Source organism: Poecilia latipinna, unplaced genomic scaffold (genome assembly GCF_001443285.1).
Source record: "Poecilia latipinna isolate Pla-1442-1.1 unplaced genomic scaffold, P_latipinna-1.0 Scaffold600, whole genome shotgun sequence".
Lineage (NCBI taxonomy): Eukaryota > Metazoa > Chordata > Actinopteri > Cyprinodontiformes > Poeciliidae > Poecilia > Poecilia latipinna.
In genome coordinates, this window is record NW_015113216.1 from 637,731 (window position 1) to 654,087 (window position 16,357).

The 16,357-nt window shown below is 37.8% G+C and overlaps 2 protein-coding genes across 3 annotated transcripts; both read right to left on the reverse strand.

Annotated features, from left to right (window-relative positions):
- Positions 1–1,190: 1,190 nt before the first annotated feature.
- Positions 1,191–4,392, reverse strand: LOC106953763 (arrestin domain-containing protein 3-like). Its single transcript, XM_015042757.1, has 6 exons — positions 4,003–4,392; positions 3,026–3,083; positions 2,782–2,929; positions 2,596–2,692; positions 1,948–2,204; positions 1,191–1,586 (listed from the first exon to the last, which is right to left on the reverse strand). Exons 1-6 carry the CDS (start codon positions 4,247–4,249, stop codon positions 1,326–1,328), a joined length of 1,068 nt encoding a protein of 355 aa, XP_014898243.1. The 5' UTR covers positions 4,250–4,392; the 3' UTR covers positions 1,191–1,325.
- Positions 4,393–5,713: 1,321 nt separating this feature from the next.
- On the reverse strand, positions 5,714–11,367 carry LOC106953762 (arrestin domain-containing protein 3-like). Of its 2 annotated transcripts, none has more exons than XM_015042755.1 (6): positions 10,962–11,367; positions 9,476–9,533; positions 9,214–9,361; positions 7,506–7,602; positions 6,876–7,132; positions 5,714–6,749 (listed from the first exon to the last, which is right to left on the reverse strand). In XM_015042755.1, the coding sequence occupies exons 1-6, from the start codon at positions 11,215–11,217 to the stop codon at positions 6,135–6,137; spliced, it is 1,431 nt and encodes a 476-aa protein (XP_014898241.1). In that variant the 5' UTR covers positions 11,218–11,367; the 3' UTR covers positions 5,714–6,134. The 2 variants fall into 2 exon arrangements, with proteins under 2 accessions (XP_014898241.1, XP_014898242.1); XM_015042756.1 differs by lacking the exon at positions 10,962–11,367 and adding an exon at positions 10,298–10,326.
- Positions 11,368–16,357: the final 4,990 nt, after the last annotated feature.

A 16,357-nucleotide genomic window follows, 5' to 3' on the forward strand; every position in this document is an offset into this window, starting at 1 on the left:
TTGTAATTAGTCAATTTGGCCTTCAGCCAGGTAGTCTGCTCACTCCACTCATTCCCCAGTTCAGGCTGGATTTTAATTCCTACATGTTAGGATCTGGGGTTGTTTTGAGTTTGGCTTGAGTTTTATTTGCTTCTGTGGTTCTTAGTTCCTCCGTTTTTAGATCAGTTTTGGTTTTACTTTGCTTTAGTCCTTTTATTTAGGGCTAAATAAAAGTGAGTAACAGAATGGTACTCAAGTAGCCATTCTGGGTTACTTCTTATTTTTGATTAGATTAGTCTTGATTCGGTTTTACTTGAGTTCAGTCCTTCTTAGTGTTTCTAGTTGTGTTTATTTCTTCTAGTTATTCTTAGTTAATCTAGTTTAATCATTTCTTGTATCTGTTATTCTTTAGATTTCTTTTCTAGTCCTCTGTGCACTCTCCTTTGCCCCCTCTCAGTTTCTCCTCGCTGGTTCGTCCATTCACTCCTCGTCGTCTCTCCGTTTCCTCGATGGTTCCCTGTACTCTCCACGTGTCTCCTGGCTGGTTTTGTATGGTATATGTTATTTCAAGTCCGCTTCTCGTGTTTTTGTAAGTTTGGATTTTTCTTTATTTTCCATTAATTACTCAACATCACCTGCGTTTGCATCCAATTTATACCCACAACATGACACTATTTCGCTTGAGACAGCCAAAATCAAGGACCAACTAATCATGGAAAAACGCTTTCATCACTCAGACCATTAACCAGATCAATTCAAAAGGTCACTGGTTGTGATAATTCATTTTAATCTGCTATTTTGTTTTATTTGCACTAGTATTTTTCCTGGGGTTTTTTTGTTTTTGATTTTGTTGTAGTGATTGTTTTTTTTCACCACCACCTGGCTGCAAGGAAAACTTTTCTATGGAGTCAGTATCACAGTGATACTGATATCTACGGCTACCTCCATCCCAGCACCAAAACAGTAATCAAAGCACTTTGTTTACTACTCTGTCTGACGAAACCAGAACAGTGGAAAGACTCCATGGATAACTAATGACATTAGTGAGCATAAATGTGCCTTCATAGTGGACCACTGTTACCATCTGGGTTTGAAAGCCCCACTCATCAATAAAAGGAGCTGGAAACCTTTTGTGGTTCTGAATGATATTAGTAGATTTGTTTTTCTTTCCAGTACTCCACAAAGAATGAAATCAGGAGAAAGCAAACAGGTTTTTATTTGACCAGAAAGTCCTTTATTGCAGATTGCTAAAGATAATGACATAATTGACACGACTGTCAATTCTGACTACGTTTTATGTCTTAAGTTCAGTTTTTTTGAACTGGTTCACTTTCGCCAGTTGTGCCTTAGCCATCAGGAAAAAGAGAATTGTATAACGGGGGTTTATCTTGCAGTGTGGGGTACCGATAGGCACCTGTGCTAATAGGTACAGGATTAAACTCAGTAGGGTAGGCAGCTGCAGACGAGAAGTCACTGTAACTCGGGGGCCCGGCAGGACCACCTGGGTAAGGGCCACGGTCCTCACGGTGATCAAGTGCAACGGCAGGAGCAACTATCAGGGGAAATACCACCTCTGGATCGAAGGCAAAACTAATGTCCAAGTACACCTGGTGAATGTAGACATGAATAAAACCAATTTACATTGTGTAGGTGCATGTCAATCAGTTAGGCTATGATGAAAACTTTAATTTATTTCTCTTAATTCGATTTAAAAATGTAACCTTTTGATTGACTTATACAGATTATTTCAGTACCAATTTCTGTTCATTTTGATATTATTATAGTTACTAAAAAATAAATAATATGGAAACAAAATCACAGATAGCTTTCCAGCAAAGGTTGACATGCTGCTATACAAGTGCTGGTTGTAATCAGCATTTCATATGGAAGCACCTTGATGAAAAGTTGAATGGACAGAAAACCCAAGGTAAAAAGAAATGTGTGTAGCACCAGTGGATAGTTACATACCTTCAAGTAATACTCAACTGAGACAAGATCACAGTTATTGAGAGTGTAGATGGCATCTGGAGGAACATCGATGGTGCAGGACACAGTTGCCAGAGTGTATGGTTTGATGGTGTCTCCGACTATTTTGCATAAAGATTTGTCACTGATGCTTTTGGAACCCTCCGCCATGTAAACAGTCCTTCGCAGTAAACAGAATTTTGGTTTCATTGACTTGTAGGAACCATTGGAGATTTTGGCAAAAGCAGTTAGTCTGTCACCTGTTTAAAGAAACAGAAAAATCTGAATGTAAGTAAACTTACTGCTGACCAGTAATGACCATGTAAACACTGTGCATATGTGTCCACAAATTTCAGGCAGATTGGAAGGAAAGCCTTGCTCATGTACATTTTCAGGTCTTGCCATTTGTACATAGTTAGATCTAGATTTAAGTATGAACTGGGCCATCCTTAAGTGGAATGTAGAAAAATTGGCTGAAGATTTAGGACCATTGTCATGCTCAAGTGTAAAATGACCTTGAGACATGAAAAGACTTGACTTTCTTTAAGTAAATAGTTTCTGTCTGCCACTCCTGCATAAAAGCCATATTTGTGGAATTGTCCTGTTAACAGTTTCTCTCCCCTAAAATGAATGAGAAAAATTAAACTGTACCTGGAAAGCAAACAGTCCTGTTTACAGAAGCAGTCATTTGGACTTCTCCTTTGGAGAAACCTCCTATCTTTTTTGTTACAGAGTTGGACTGTGGACGCTATAATATGCAACAAAAATAAGTCTTTTGAGTATTTCCTCAATAAGCTTGTTCAACAATGTGATACAACACCAGAGAGTCACACCTACCACATTTTGGCGAGTGTTTCGTATGGACCTTGAAAGAAACTGGATCTCCTTTTTCACTGTATAATCCAAATGCCATTTCCTACGAATCTGTGCTTCAACCTTGTAAACAATGCTGCCATGTATCCCCTTGAAGGATGATGGCAAGTCCCTGACAGGGCAAACATGTTTAAGTATGGACGTGGTTGTAAAGAGAAATAACTCCATTTTCACCATTTCATGGCATATGTTAGAAAATCACACTTACTCCTGTGGAATCCGAAGCCTGAACATGAATTGATTGGTCCCTTTGGGAAGTACACTGCCTGCGTAAAAGGTAAGAGAAATTAGAAAATAATCATAAAAAAAAAACTGTGTTGTGGGAAAATAAAATGTTGTGAAAATAAATTGTGACATTTAGATGTCATATCTAGATGTTGCGTAATATTGTAGACTGTTTGATAGGTTCTTTATATCAGCAAATTTTTTTGACTAATATTTATTTCTGCAGCATAATTAAAATGAACAAATAACATATTTGTTGATTATATCTTTATTGATGTACCTGTAACACAAAATCACTTTGTTCTTAAGGCCATCATTTGCTGTTTTAAGGGGGGGATTTTTAAGTCTGTCACAAGGATTAATGCATCAGATTTCTATGGTCTCTCTAATTATGGAAATTCCGTGGTTGGGAGTAACCAATAATCCTGAACCAAAAAAAAGGAGACCATTGCGTAAAAACTGAGACACCATCGAATTGTGTAAAGAGGAATTAATACGCCTCTGTAGTCTATTGAATGTAGAACAAACCCTTTTTCTGTTTGCTTGCTTAAATATCAGACATGTATGTCAAAAGTCACAGACTTTATTTCTGCCCAAACTGATGAGACATTTACATCCAGTTTCTCTTAAAACATTTTCTTCTATTCATCTATTTCTGTATGCTACCTTTTTTCTGCTCTTTATTTCCAGTAATTTAGTTATAAAGAAAATGTCAAAATAAATCCTAAACAAATCTACATAATTTACTGCCAGTTTGCAATAACTTGGACAGAATATTGAATGTCAAAGACTGCTGCTGTTTTTAAATTATGCTTAATTAGCGCCTTATTAGAAAACCTGAAAATATGACCTCCGTTAAAATGTACTTCCATATTAACATCTGCATAGAAATGTGACTAGGATCAAAGCAATTGTCCCCAGAATTAAAAGGAGGTATAAAGTCACATTTATTTTACTTACTTTCCACCAACAGGTACTCTTTGACGTCAAGATATCTCTTACTTGCGCTGTACAACCTTGAGTCATCTCCACTTCCTTCAGACCAAAAAACTTGACCGTGTCCTTTAAGTGTCACACTGACGCTCTTAATTTTCGTCTGTTTTGAATGGTTAAAAGAAACAAAACCTGCGACCGTGTCTCCTTCGGAAAAAGTCCCATCTCTGTTCGCGTCCTCACAAATGATACTCAAGTCGTTCATTCGGGACATGTTAGTGTCTCTTATTGCCGATGTAAAATGTCCCAGCGGTGTTTTTGAAAACGCAACATTGCTTCCTGGTCCGCCTCAACGGGGGCGGATCCGGGGTCAGTTCAGAAATGTCTATCGTTTTGCCAATTCATTTTCAGGTTAAGATGTAAGGCAAGTGAAACTATCATTTTGTATGTATGTGTAAAATATAGCTTTTGAGGTAATGCAATAGTAGTTTATTAGTTAACTAAGATATTTGTTTATGACCTTTTGTGTTGTTTTAGTTTTCCAGTAAATGATGAAGACGTTCAGCAGCAAGCTGATGCTCAACTGGTACAAAGGGGCCAAATGTGTGCTGATGTAATATCCTTTATACCACAACCTACCTGAAGTGTTAATACAAACCAGAATGGATATACGCGTTTAGGTTTACATTCAATTCTCATGCTGCAATCTGAATGTCCAAGCTGAAATTCATTTAAGATTAAAATTGAGTTTTCCAAGCTGAGAGGAGAAACAGTGATGTTCATTATCTGCATGTCTTGTTACCAGATATCATTTGAACTATTGCTACCTTTCCACCATCTCAAACCAGTCTGTCCCTTTTGTTTTCTTATACTCCGACATCAACAATGCATTTTTATTCTCATCTACTGGATATTTTCTCTTTGTTGGTTAATTCTCTGTAAACCTAAGATATGCTTAAAGCAGATCAGAAGTTTATGAGATTGTCAGACCACCTCTTCAGGCACCAAAAAACATTTTGTCTTTTGTTTTTTTAGGTTTAAAGAGGACCTAAGCACAGAGACAGACTAGCAAAAATAGTGTACTGTACAATAAAATATGAGAACTTAAAGAAAAAAACAATTCAGGCAGAGCAAATCAGAAAATGCAGGCAAAAAACAGGAAAGGTAGCAGTACATAACAAAATGATGTAGCGACAATCCAGGAATCCAGGAAAAGGGGAAATAAAGAAACCAAATTGCCTGATCAAAGGAAAATAAGGAACAGTTGAGGCACAGAGTGAGGTGAACTAAAGATCAAGGAAACTACCAAACGTGGGAAAAGGCCTCACAATGATCTAAAAGAAAATAAATGCAAATGCACGAGGAAGTATACAAATAAATAAACCAAGAATATAAACAAAGGAACTATGGCAAGACCTTTCAATGAACAAAAATGAAAATCAATACTGAAACACACAAATATAGTGACATTATTCTATTTTCAAAAGCATTCAAATCCCATTCTGATGGTTGGTTTGAAGTATAGCAAAACATCTTCACCATATCTGGATACCTAAACGATTAGACTGGTGAAATGTTTACCACTGTTTGAGTTAGCAGGCAACTAAACAATTGTACCAAAGTTGCCTGTAAAAGCATGAATTTATTCATTCAAATGACATTATATACCTTCATCAGTTTATCACAACTCCCTTACATTACTAATTCCTTAATCTAACATAAAAAAAAAACACAGAAATAATTTAAGGATCTTTATTTTAACATAAATCCATAAAATACAAGCTTTTGTATTTTTTTGACATGATTTACATACAATTGATATAGAGGTAGACAGGTATAAATTTATGCTAAAAACAAAAGCACACTTAAAATGTTAAGGCATTTCATCGGAAGGTATCCTGAGAATATAGGCTTAGTTACATTATTAGCACCAGACCAAAAGGCCAAAAGCAACTGAAACTCATCAGAAATCATCTGTAACATGACATGCCAAGGCAATTATTTTTTTCCAGTATACTTCCTCATGCTTAATACATCTAATATTGATTACACCGGCTCTGTTATGTCACTCTCCAAACAACGCATTTAGAGCATTCTTAGGGAGCATGGTAAAGCCTTTGTGGTTTCCTATATATTTTAGCCATAATTTAAATATGTGGTTATTTTGTATCAGACTTTTCCGGAGTCGAAGATGGGAAAAGCGATGTGTATGCCGGAGGAACATCATTTGTCTGAGACAGGAAGTCTGTAGTCATGTCTGGAGCAGAAGGCATTGGGTTGAAAGTGGGAGCTGAAGGAGACACGGAGGAAAAAGGTGGCTGGACCTGGGGCCCCGAAGGGGGCACATTGAACATCGGCGCGGGCGGTGGAGGATGAAGCATGGTGGAGGATGAAGAGGGTGAAAATGGAGATCCATATGGAGAAGGCCCCTGTGGTACTGGGTTGCTGTGGGCCCCATATATGGGAGGTGGCTGAGGAGCATAAGGTCCTGGCGGACCATAATAAGGCTGCGGATTACTTGGGTATGCAGGTGGTGGTGCAGAAGGACTTTGGACACCTGGGTAGCCGTAGGGACCTGAAGACGGTGGTGCAGGGTAAGGACCAACAGCCATTGCAGGGGGAAGGAAGTCACTGTTGGCTGGACCACCGAAAGCGGCAACAGGATAAGGACCCACAGGCCAGGTGTTATTAGCACCAAAGACTAAAGTAGGGTGTGAAATAACCACTGGGAAGATAATCTCTGGATCAAAGGCAAAGCTGATGTCCAGATATGCCTGTGGGAAATCATGAAAAAGTTATGATTCAATTTTATACGGCTTAAAGATAGTTAAAAACCAAAAAGTTTCCAGTATGCATATTTTAAAATAAAAAGTTCTCTTTGACACGGTTCTGTATTGTACCTTTAATTGGTGTGTCACCGAGATGATTTCGCAGTTCTCGATGGAAGGCATCTCATCAGTGGGAATCTTCATCTCACACATGACCTCGTGTTGGGTGTGGGGTTTCACAACCTTATCGGTCACTTTCTCGACAGTGTACTCCTTATTTTTGGTATCTCCTTGAGCGCGAAACTGAACACTCCGCACCAGGCTAAATTTGGGAGTCATGTCTCGAGAAGAAGCATTGTTGACTTTTGCAGACATCAGTATGGTTTCACCTGTCAGGAAAAACATCTCATGTTGTTGACATTTCTTTAAGTTTTCAATCGCTATGTAGAATTTAAGCTATAAATCTTAATTATATAAGCAAACAGCAAACCTCTGCTGTTAAAAATATTTCTAAACTTTCTTCAGAATACTTGAAAGGTCGCTGTAGTTACTTAGCTTTAGAGTAAGTGCATTTTTTATTGGAAAATATTTCCACTGTTAGATTTGTATTTTACTTTTTGTTTAGAAAAACAGCTGCAAAACTATAAAGGTCCATTAATCTACTGTTGTTTGCATTTACCTGAGCAAACATTACTTAAATTAAATTGATGGCCCATCTTTAGCATTTAAAACAGCTTACAATTGAAAAACTAATCCGACTACCTGGGGCGTACGCCGTCTTGTTAACAGTGGCATCCATGTGCACTTGTCCCTTCGAGAACATCCCCATCTTCTTCTCTGTGGAACCAACTTGCGGTGACTGGAGGGCAGAAAACGAACACAGTCATAGCAAAATCATGAAGACAACATCTACAGCACAGCTGATAGTGGAGCCTCTCCCCTCAATAGATTTTATTAGTCTATTCTCTGTAATCTAGGGCAGTGATATCGTATCACTGAGTCTTCAAAGCAGCACTGTCATAAAGGGCGTTTTCACGTACCACTTGATAATGCATTTTAGTTATAGGAAGCCAATTAAAAGTCAAAAGTCCAAAGCTGAATATGAGCTGGTTCCCCTAAACTTAGAATTCCAATATGGTTGCCATAAATGTAAATGGTAGAGGATGTAGTTAATTTTCACTTCTGCCACTTTATATCCTCATTCACCCAATATGTTATACTGAACGTGACCGAGGCGTCTGCTTGAACAAAACAAAACAAAACAAAAAAAACATCCTGGCTGAATGATCATGCTACTATTTCCCACTCTAAATGTAAATACACGCATAGCCAGGTCACGGAGCGGGCTCTCAGCTGAGAAAATAAAAAAAGGATATCAGCAGGTATATAATGATGTTACTGTAACCTCACAGATGCATTTAATCTGTTGAATTACATTATTCAGACATCAACACTGGAAAGCTGACCTGGAAATCAACTTTTAATTTGCCTACAACCTTCAGAGGCTTAATAGTGTAGCCTAATACACACAGTATTAAAAATTAAAAGGAAAATAATCCACCCGCAGAACACTAGAACTAGTCCATTAGCATTTGCTCCTGTGTAATCAAACTAGTTTATTTGACGAGGTTTTCAAAACCCAAACTTTTTGCTGGTTTGTGCTTATTAGCTCACAACTCACAAGGCTCAAATTGGAACTATTCACTTTGTAAATAACTGACACAGATTTACCACTAAAAGCAGCACCAGTATCATCAGTGGTCCAGTTTGAGAACCACGGGTTTACTGCTTTGATGTATAAATGTTTATTATACAGTTCTGATTATAAATTTCATGTTGCATGTAAAACTGTAATATAACAAACTGTCCACTGTAGCTAAAAAACCCGTCTAAGAACCATTTGTGTGGGTGCACAGAACAATAACTTGAATCAGAGGTCTTCAGCTTGGGGGGAGGTACTGAAAGTGAGATTTCTGGTAAGATATTTTTTGTAAAAAAAATTTTTAGTTTAAAGTTGTCTTTAAATACACATCAACATATATCAAACGCATAACAAATTGATAAAAAAGAGGCATTGGATGCATTTCAGTTAGAAATGCACAGATTCAGTGAGCAAAGATCTCCCCATTATCTTAAGTACTGCATCATTTTACACAAAATAACAGTTTGTTCATAACAGTGGCATTAGTTGCCCATCACTTTTGTATTCAAGCATATGTTTAAAATAAAAATGTTAACTTGAATGCACAGATATAATTCACGATTTATGTAGTACTAAGTCTAGTTTATTGGAAGGAGGGGGGAAAAAAAAGAGGGAAAGTTTACTTGGATTTGTCAGAAGAATTTACAAAACACTGAAAACCCCTGATTTAAATAGAATATCCACAAATGTCTCCAATTCAAAAGTAAAACGGCAGGATTTGAGGCGACTTATTTGATGACTGAATATATCCTGGAATATTATACGCACTAAAAGAGCGTTGAAGTTTGAGAAGGACTTTGAGACAAAATTGAGCTCCTTTTCTGCAGTGGAATCCATCCTCCAGCTCCTGGACAGTTTGGCCTCCAGTTTGTAGACAATTTTTCCATGAGATCCTCTGAAAGACGACGGCATGTTTCTGTATGACAAAGTGATTATGGTTATTCGACCCATTAGTGAATGAACATAATGGCATACGTTCATTGATAAGCTCCAATCAGAGGTGGCTATAGAGCAGCCGAAAAATACTTACTCAGATGGGATCCTAAAGCTGAATTTGTAGACATGGGTCCCTTCAGGCAAAACAGTTTCTGGAAATCCAGATAAAAAATTTGGTACACTTGGATAAATTACAAAGCCTTTCTGATCATATATTTCACACAGACGTTTTTATAGTGAAGTGATATTCATTACACTGATGAGGAAGTTGCAACAAGTCTTTCTTAAGTAATTCTAATATTCGGTGCATGCATAAACAGCATCCTGTCAAAGTGCCTCCTTCTTCTGCCTCACACACAAACATACCCTCACCCTAGCAAGTACATTCTGCATAAAAACATCAAGAAACATTGAGTATAATACAAAAGTGAAGTGTATAAGTAGAAAGGACTTAAAACAAATCTGCAATTACACATTGTTTAGGTGTCTCAACCTACAGTGGTCCTGATGCCATGAAAGTGTTCATAATACTCTCTTTTGTGTGTGTTTTTACTCTCTTTTGTGTGTTTTCTGAAAAATATTCATACTGGCTACCTAAATCTTTAAAAGTGCATTGATGAATCAGTGCTTAATCTGCAGGGCATAGTTGACAGAGTTGCCTTGCAGCAAGAAGGTCATCCGTTTGGGTCATCTGTTCGAGTCCTGGCCTGAAGTCTTTCTGCACCGATTTTGCATGTTGCCCCTGTGCACGTGTGTGTTCTCTCTGGATACTCCAGCTTCCTCACACAGTCCAAAAATACATGACGGTTAGAGTTATTGATGTCTTTAAAATCATCCTTCGGTGTGAATGTTTGTACGCATGGTTGTCTGTCCTGTGTGTCTTTGTAAAGGACTGGTGACCGGGTCCAGGGCATACCCTGCATTTTGCCCTATGACTGCCGAAAACGGGGCACCAGCTCCTTCGCCACACTGCACAGACAGGTGGGTATACAATGGATGGATGGATCTTTAGCCTGCAATATTCCATTTGAGATTTGACCAGTCAAAAATATTAAACACTTTAGATTTGAGATGATCTTATGCTGTCCCAGACTTTTCAAAAACACTAAAATAGCCCATTTATTTAGCATCTAATTGTAGTGAAACGGTTTCCAGCTTGATCTGTCCCTTTACTGGTCTGTGGTGTAGAATAAATTTCATTGTAGTTCTCACACTGTGTACACAACAGGGGGGCGCCCATTCCTGTTGATAAGACATGCAGACAGGCCATGAAATGTTTCTACAGACTTGCTATCTTTTGCTCTTCTCAGCAGAAAACCACATTGTGCAAGTGAAAAGCCACAAAAATGACTTTGTAGACTGACAACTTGTTTCTTAACATTACAACTTGCACAAGTAGAACTTGCACCATTTCTAGTAGTTTCAGTATCAACTATTTGTGAAAGTTGATGCACACAGTTGAAATGAATAAAAAATGACAATTTACCATTTTAACAACAAAACTGCATGCAGGCCTTCAGATGAAGGGGAAACCAAAAGCATGCTGTACTTTCTACATCAATGCAGCTACCAGAGCTTACCCTCCGTGCCTTCTGGGATTAAAAACTCTTTCAGTTTAAAATATCTCCGGTGCGCCGAGTATGTATGCGTGCGTTCGCCGTGCTTTCGCGTCCAGTGGACGTTTGCGTCTCCTTTAGCCTTCACAAACAGCCGCTGAGCTTTGGTTTCCTTAGATAAGGACAGAATTACTTGTCCCGTCACAGTGTCTCCCTGAGAAAACGTCCCCTCCTCGTTCACCGCGTCGTAGTTGATTGTAAAGCTGTTCACAGCTGGCATCGCTGCACAAAGGGGAACGAAGAAAGACAAAAACAACACGAAAGCATACGACCACTCAGAGAGTTATATTTCTTTAAATGCTGTGGTGAGACTGTAAACACGGTTGTGGGAAAAGACACGCCCGAAACAATAAGTTTTATTTTTATCATAGGCCTCTACTGCCCCCTGTTGGAAAACAAATGATTTAAAGGAAGTGACAGTATGGAAGGTCAAAAGTGCCGCCAATCAGATAAAAAAAACAAAAAAAACAAAAAAAAACAACAACACAACAACAAAAAAACCCAACTTACTTTATATTACATGAAATTTTAATGAAAATATTGTAAATATATTGAATAAAAAAATTAATGTATTTATATTTGATTGAATGATCCAACTTTGTACACAAGATGAATACACTTTAAAAACACTACTTAGTAGATGATAGCAATATCTATTTCAATATTTACTTAAACATTTCAGTTTTCTACTATAGAAATTAACAGTTTCCCCTAATATCTGATTGGTTAACTTGTGCACAAACTCAACAGCTGAACAGTCATCTTCTGGAAAGCACCGTTTGCTAAGCAAGGTGGCTTTGATGGGTTAGCTAGGAAGATGGAGCAAATATATGGTGTGCTGCTACACACAAAAACAAATAGAATTATATACTCATAAAAGTTTATAAATGACTGGCGATGATGAATGGTGATTTTAATGTTTACTGTTTTCCTTTTCCTTTCCTTGTAGATGTGAACCAGACAGGGCTTGTTGTCGGGTGGACAGGCAAATGAATATGGAAATATCAGAAGTAGAGTTTGCACATGTACAGATGAACGAAGGGAGCAAAGTCAGGAGACAACTACTTGACTGCACAAAATGTATCTAAAGAACAAATAATCCAGTTTTGACAAACTTCACATCTACAATAATGTTTTCTTAAACACATGCACACAGGTACACCCCCCGAAACAACACCTTTAGTAGGAGTACCACTCCGCCAGATACATTGAACAAGTACAGAACATTTCTTCAAAAATAGAACATAGCACTTATGTGAATAAAAATCTTCCAAGAACCTTTTTTGATCACATAGGGAAAGCTTTATTTCATTTGTATGTTATGTAGATATTGGTCACTGCTTCTTTTATTAGAAATATTTCTGATGTAAAATTATTATCCACACTAATATTGCTTTGTTATTTAACATGATTCTGTATATCTGAGAGACTTAAATATGTATGTGTGGTCATTACGAAGTCCAGAATACAGGATAATGTGGTTGTTATATTATAAGAGTCACTTAGTGCCCTCTGTAGGAGGAAACTGAAATGTCATGATGTGTGTCTGCCAACTGTTTTTTATTTATTTGTATTTCTTTTTGACTACACCCAGCTCAATGGAAGAAAAATTTGAACCTTACGGAATGCATTATTTACACTACATGTTCTCTTTAAATTGCAAAATTAACATGAGTTCTAAATTACCTCACCACACATTTAGTTTCTTATGAAAACACGATGATTAAGATTAACCCCAAAGTAAATAACAAGAACCTACTTAAACCCTGCCCTTGATGTCTCACTTGTAAGAGGAAGTGATACTGCATGAATGGGAGTGGTATCAACGGAAAGAGAGAGAGAAAAAAAAACACAAGTGCGTGATCTGTGTGCAAGCTCATCTGTAAACATTCATTAGGAGGCACCATAACAAATGGAATAAGCAAGAAACACCCAACAGGAAAAGCTGTTTTCCAGAAGGAACTGTTCTGCTGTAAACACAAAATTTGAAGGGATCCCAACACTTCACTAAAGTGTATGAGGTTCCATTTGAGCCAAAAATACTGTAAATTGGACATATTCACAGATAAACTTCTTTACTCCAAATTTGACTTCCCATTTGTGCTATTTGTAAGTTAGTCTTTTGCTTGCTTTAAAAAAATGCAAAAATACATATGAGATTTATCTTTAAAGTACCAATTAATTCGATTTTTATGAATTGCTTGTTTTGAAAATTCAGAATGTGAGTAATTCAACTCAATTCATACAATTATGTGCCTTTAAAGTGCCACATTGCATTGGCACATTAAAGGAAAGAAAAGTATTTTGGTGCAAAGCCATAAATACTGGGAAAACTTTAGAAATGGGCTTATGTGCTGTAATGAAGAGAGCTTCATTACTGGGTCTATTTGTATTTAAGTCACTGTATAGCACTTTTTGCACTTTATTAACAAGCACTTTATTTAGCACTGCACTTTAAGCAGAGATTTGCGCATAAATAATTTGCACACGAGAAGTTTTAATTGTATTTATTGAATATTTTAGTAATTAGCATGTAGCCTTTTGTTCTGGGCTCTGCACAGCTGCTCCTCATTGGAAAGTGAGGTGGTTGCCTGTGGAGGGAGGATAATTGTTACTCAGAGCAATGAGCTACTGGTGGGTAAAACTGAGCAAATGTTTGTGCATAATCTGTTAGGTGTGGAGTGCTGATATTGAGTGACTCACCTGTCTTTTCTGTGTCCTCTCCAGGGTGTTTGGACAAATACAACCCTGGGGGTCCAGACACCATTTATAGGTTCCGGGAGAGGCCATTGAAAAGTGTGGGGAGATAATTGTTTATGGGTTTTTTGTGGTGTTTCATTTGGTGTAAGATAAAATATAAAATATTTATAAAAAGTAAATTTAAATGTTTATATTTAATAAAGTGTATTTTATTTAAATAGGTGGAGATTTGTTAAGTGAGATCCCCCTGTGAATTGGAGGTGGTTGGGTCCAACACAGCTGAGACTATTTAAGCCTGTGGTTTCACCTGTGTGGAAAAAGGATTGTTATTGAGTGTGTGTTGATGCTGTGAAGAGAATAAACCAACTGCTGTTTCCACCTGACTCTACCTCTCGAAATCTTCTTCACCATAAAATCCAGCCGCAACCGGCCGCCCTGTTACATGTGCTTTACTTTTTAGTGAGGGCACTGTTGCATTTATTAATTCGATAAAAGAAAATGCATGGGTGAGTTTTTTTTAAGATGGCTGCAATACTAGTCCTTCAATTCTTTGATAGGAGGCAGAGAATTATGTTTTTGTGTCTCTGAATATTCACTAGGACTAGACCATAAGAAATGAGTATACAAATTAGTACATGAATTGCATTACCACATTTTCAGCAGACTATCAGAAAACCACATAATCTTACTTCCCCTCATCTGAGCCTCATCTACTGTATGTGCAATCTTGGCCCAGGGGATTTTGGGCAGAAAGGAGCCCTTTCTACTGGCAGAATTTGTTGTTGTTGTTGTTGTTGTTGTTGTTGCTGTACATACATACTCTACACAGGGCATTGCTCTTAATTTTCATAGCCATCTAATCATAATGAAATAAAGGTTGTTTAGTAAAAATGATCATTTATTCATCTAAACGTTTCAGGATGGTAGTTCCTGAGCACTAGACTTGGGCAACCTTGGAGTAATGAATTTGTAACTGGTCCATGGTCAGTTAAATGGAACTGTGGAAAAAATATTGTGATCATGTTGGCAGAAAATGGACAGTGGTATGCAGCAACATAATATAAAAAAACTATACTTTACCCTACCCTATTTGCTTTGTACAGAGTCTGGGCTCTTGGCTACTGAGAAATGATAGCTTTCTGTTTTAAATTTGCTATGAAGCTTACCAGAAATTGCCTGTGATGTAAACAGCCATCCCTCAGTGCAAAGAGAGAAGTGCCGATTGAACTAAATGGCTGTTAATATTAATTCAATATGTGGAAGTGTGGCCAACAGGAACTAAACAGCTTTGTTTACTTCATCCACTACCCTTGATAAACTACACACAGACTAAAACAACGCAGAAAATCTGCATAATCGTTCAAAACTTCTCCTTCTGTTTGCTGATTGGCCCGGTAGAAAATCTACCGGAGGGAATCCAATCCCCTGTGATTGTGTCTCTTTTGTGTAGGTAGTCTGAATGGTTTAAAGGGCCGTTTTCATGTCCATCTCAACCTTACACGAACAGACAAACATGTAGAGAATACATTGATTTGCAATTAGTTTTATGCACCAGTGTTAAGAATAAACACATATTCACTGAGGCTCTTTAAATGTGTATACATTTGAAATTTTAAATTGACATTTGTGACTGTATGCAAAATAGACCAGGCAAAATACTGCAGTAAGCATAATATATTGCGAGGGAACGCAAAAGTTTTGCGAGGGAACACAAAAGAAAAAAAATTCCCCATGTCCCCTGGGGGGCTCCGTAGAAAAGCGAGATAATGCAAAAGAAAAAAAAAATCCGCATATCCCCTAGGGGGCTCCGTAAAAAAGTGGAGTCTGTGCTGTAAGCAAGATGGCCCCCCATTATTGAAAAGAAGAAGAAGAGATTTGTTTCGAGCGGAGTTGGACGGGAAGGCAATGGCCAAGCTAGCAGCGACCGAAAGCCAGCGGGGCTGCATAGAGAAAGACGAGAATGAAGCGCCTGTAATAATAATAATAATAATAATAATAATAATAATAAAAAGTTCCGCCAATAAGTGGCTAGCAAGCATTAGTTTGTAAGCATCGTTCTCTATCAGCTATGCTGACCCGAGCTAACGATAGCTAACTAAAGGCTAAGAACCAAAAAAGCTAAAGATGGCGCCGGTGAGCAAGCAGAACAGCAATGCCGCAAATTCAAGTTCATTGTCAGTGGAAAAAAGGACTCTGCATTATGGGGACTTGTTACAGAAAGGAGGAGGAAATTATACTCGAAGGGATTTCACCTTTGGACAAATTGTGAGGGAGAGAGGACTAAAGGACGAAACGAATATAAAATGAACTCAGGACAAGTACCGGTCGCAAGAGGCTTTCTGGAGTGTCTTTGATGGCCATAAAGTCCAAGCTGCTGAGGGAGCTGGACTTTGAGGACTTTGTTTGCAAACTTTGCAAGGAAAAAGTCAATAAGGAACTTCTGAAGGTAAGAGGCTTAATGCTTTCTAATATAATGTGGGCTATAATATGAGCTGTGATTTTGCGACCAGATAAAGTGTTTGTCTTTCTTGATGCGCTGTTTGCATAACGTGCATCATTATCTGTGACGCTGATTTGGTTTAAGTGCAGTAATTGGCTTGTTCAGTAATCTCACTTGGTGGCTGTTTTAATGCAGCCTGCACTCAGCTGTGTGTTGTGTA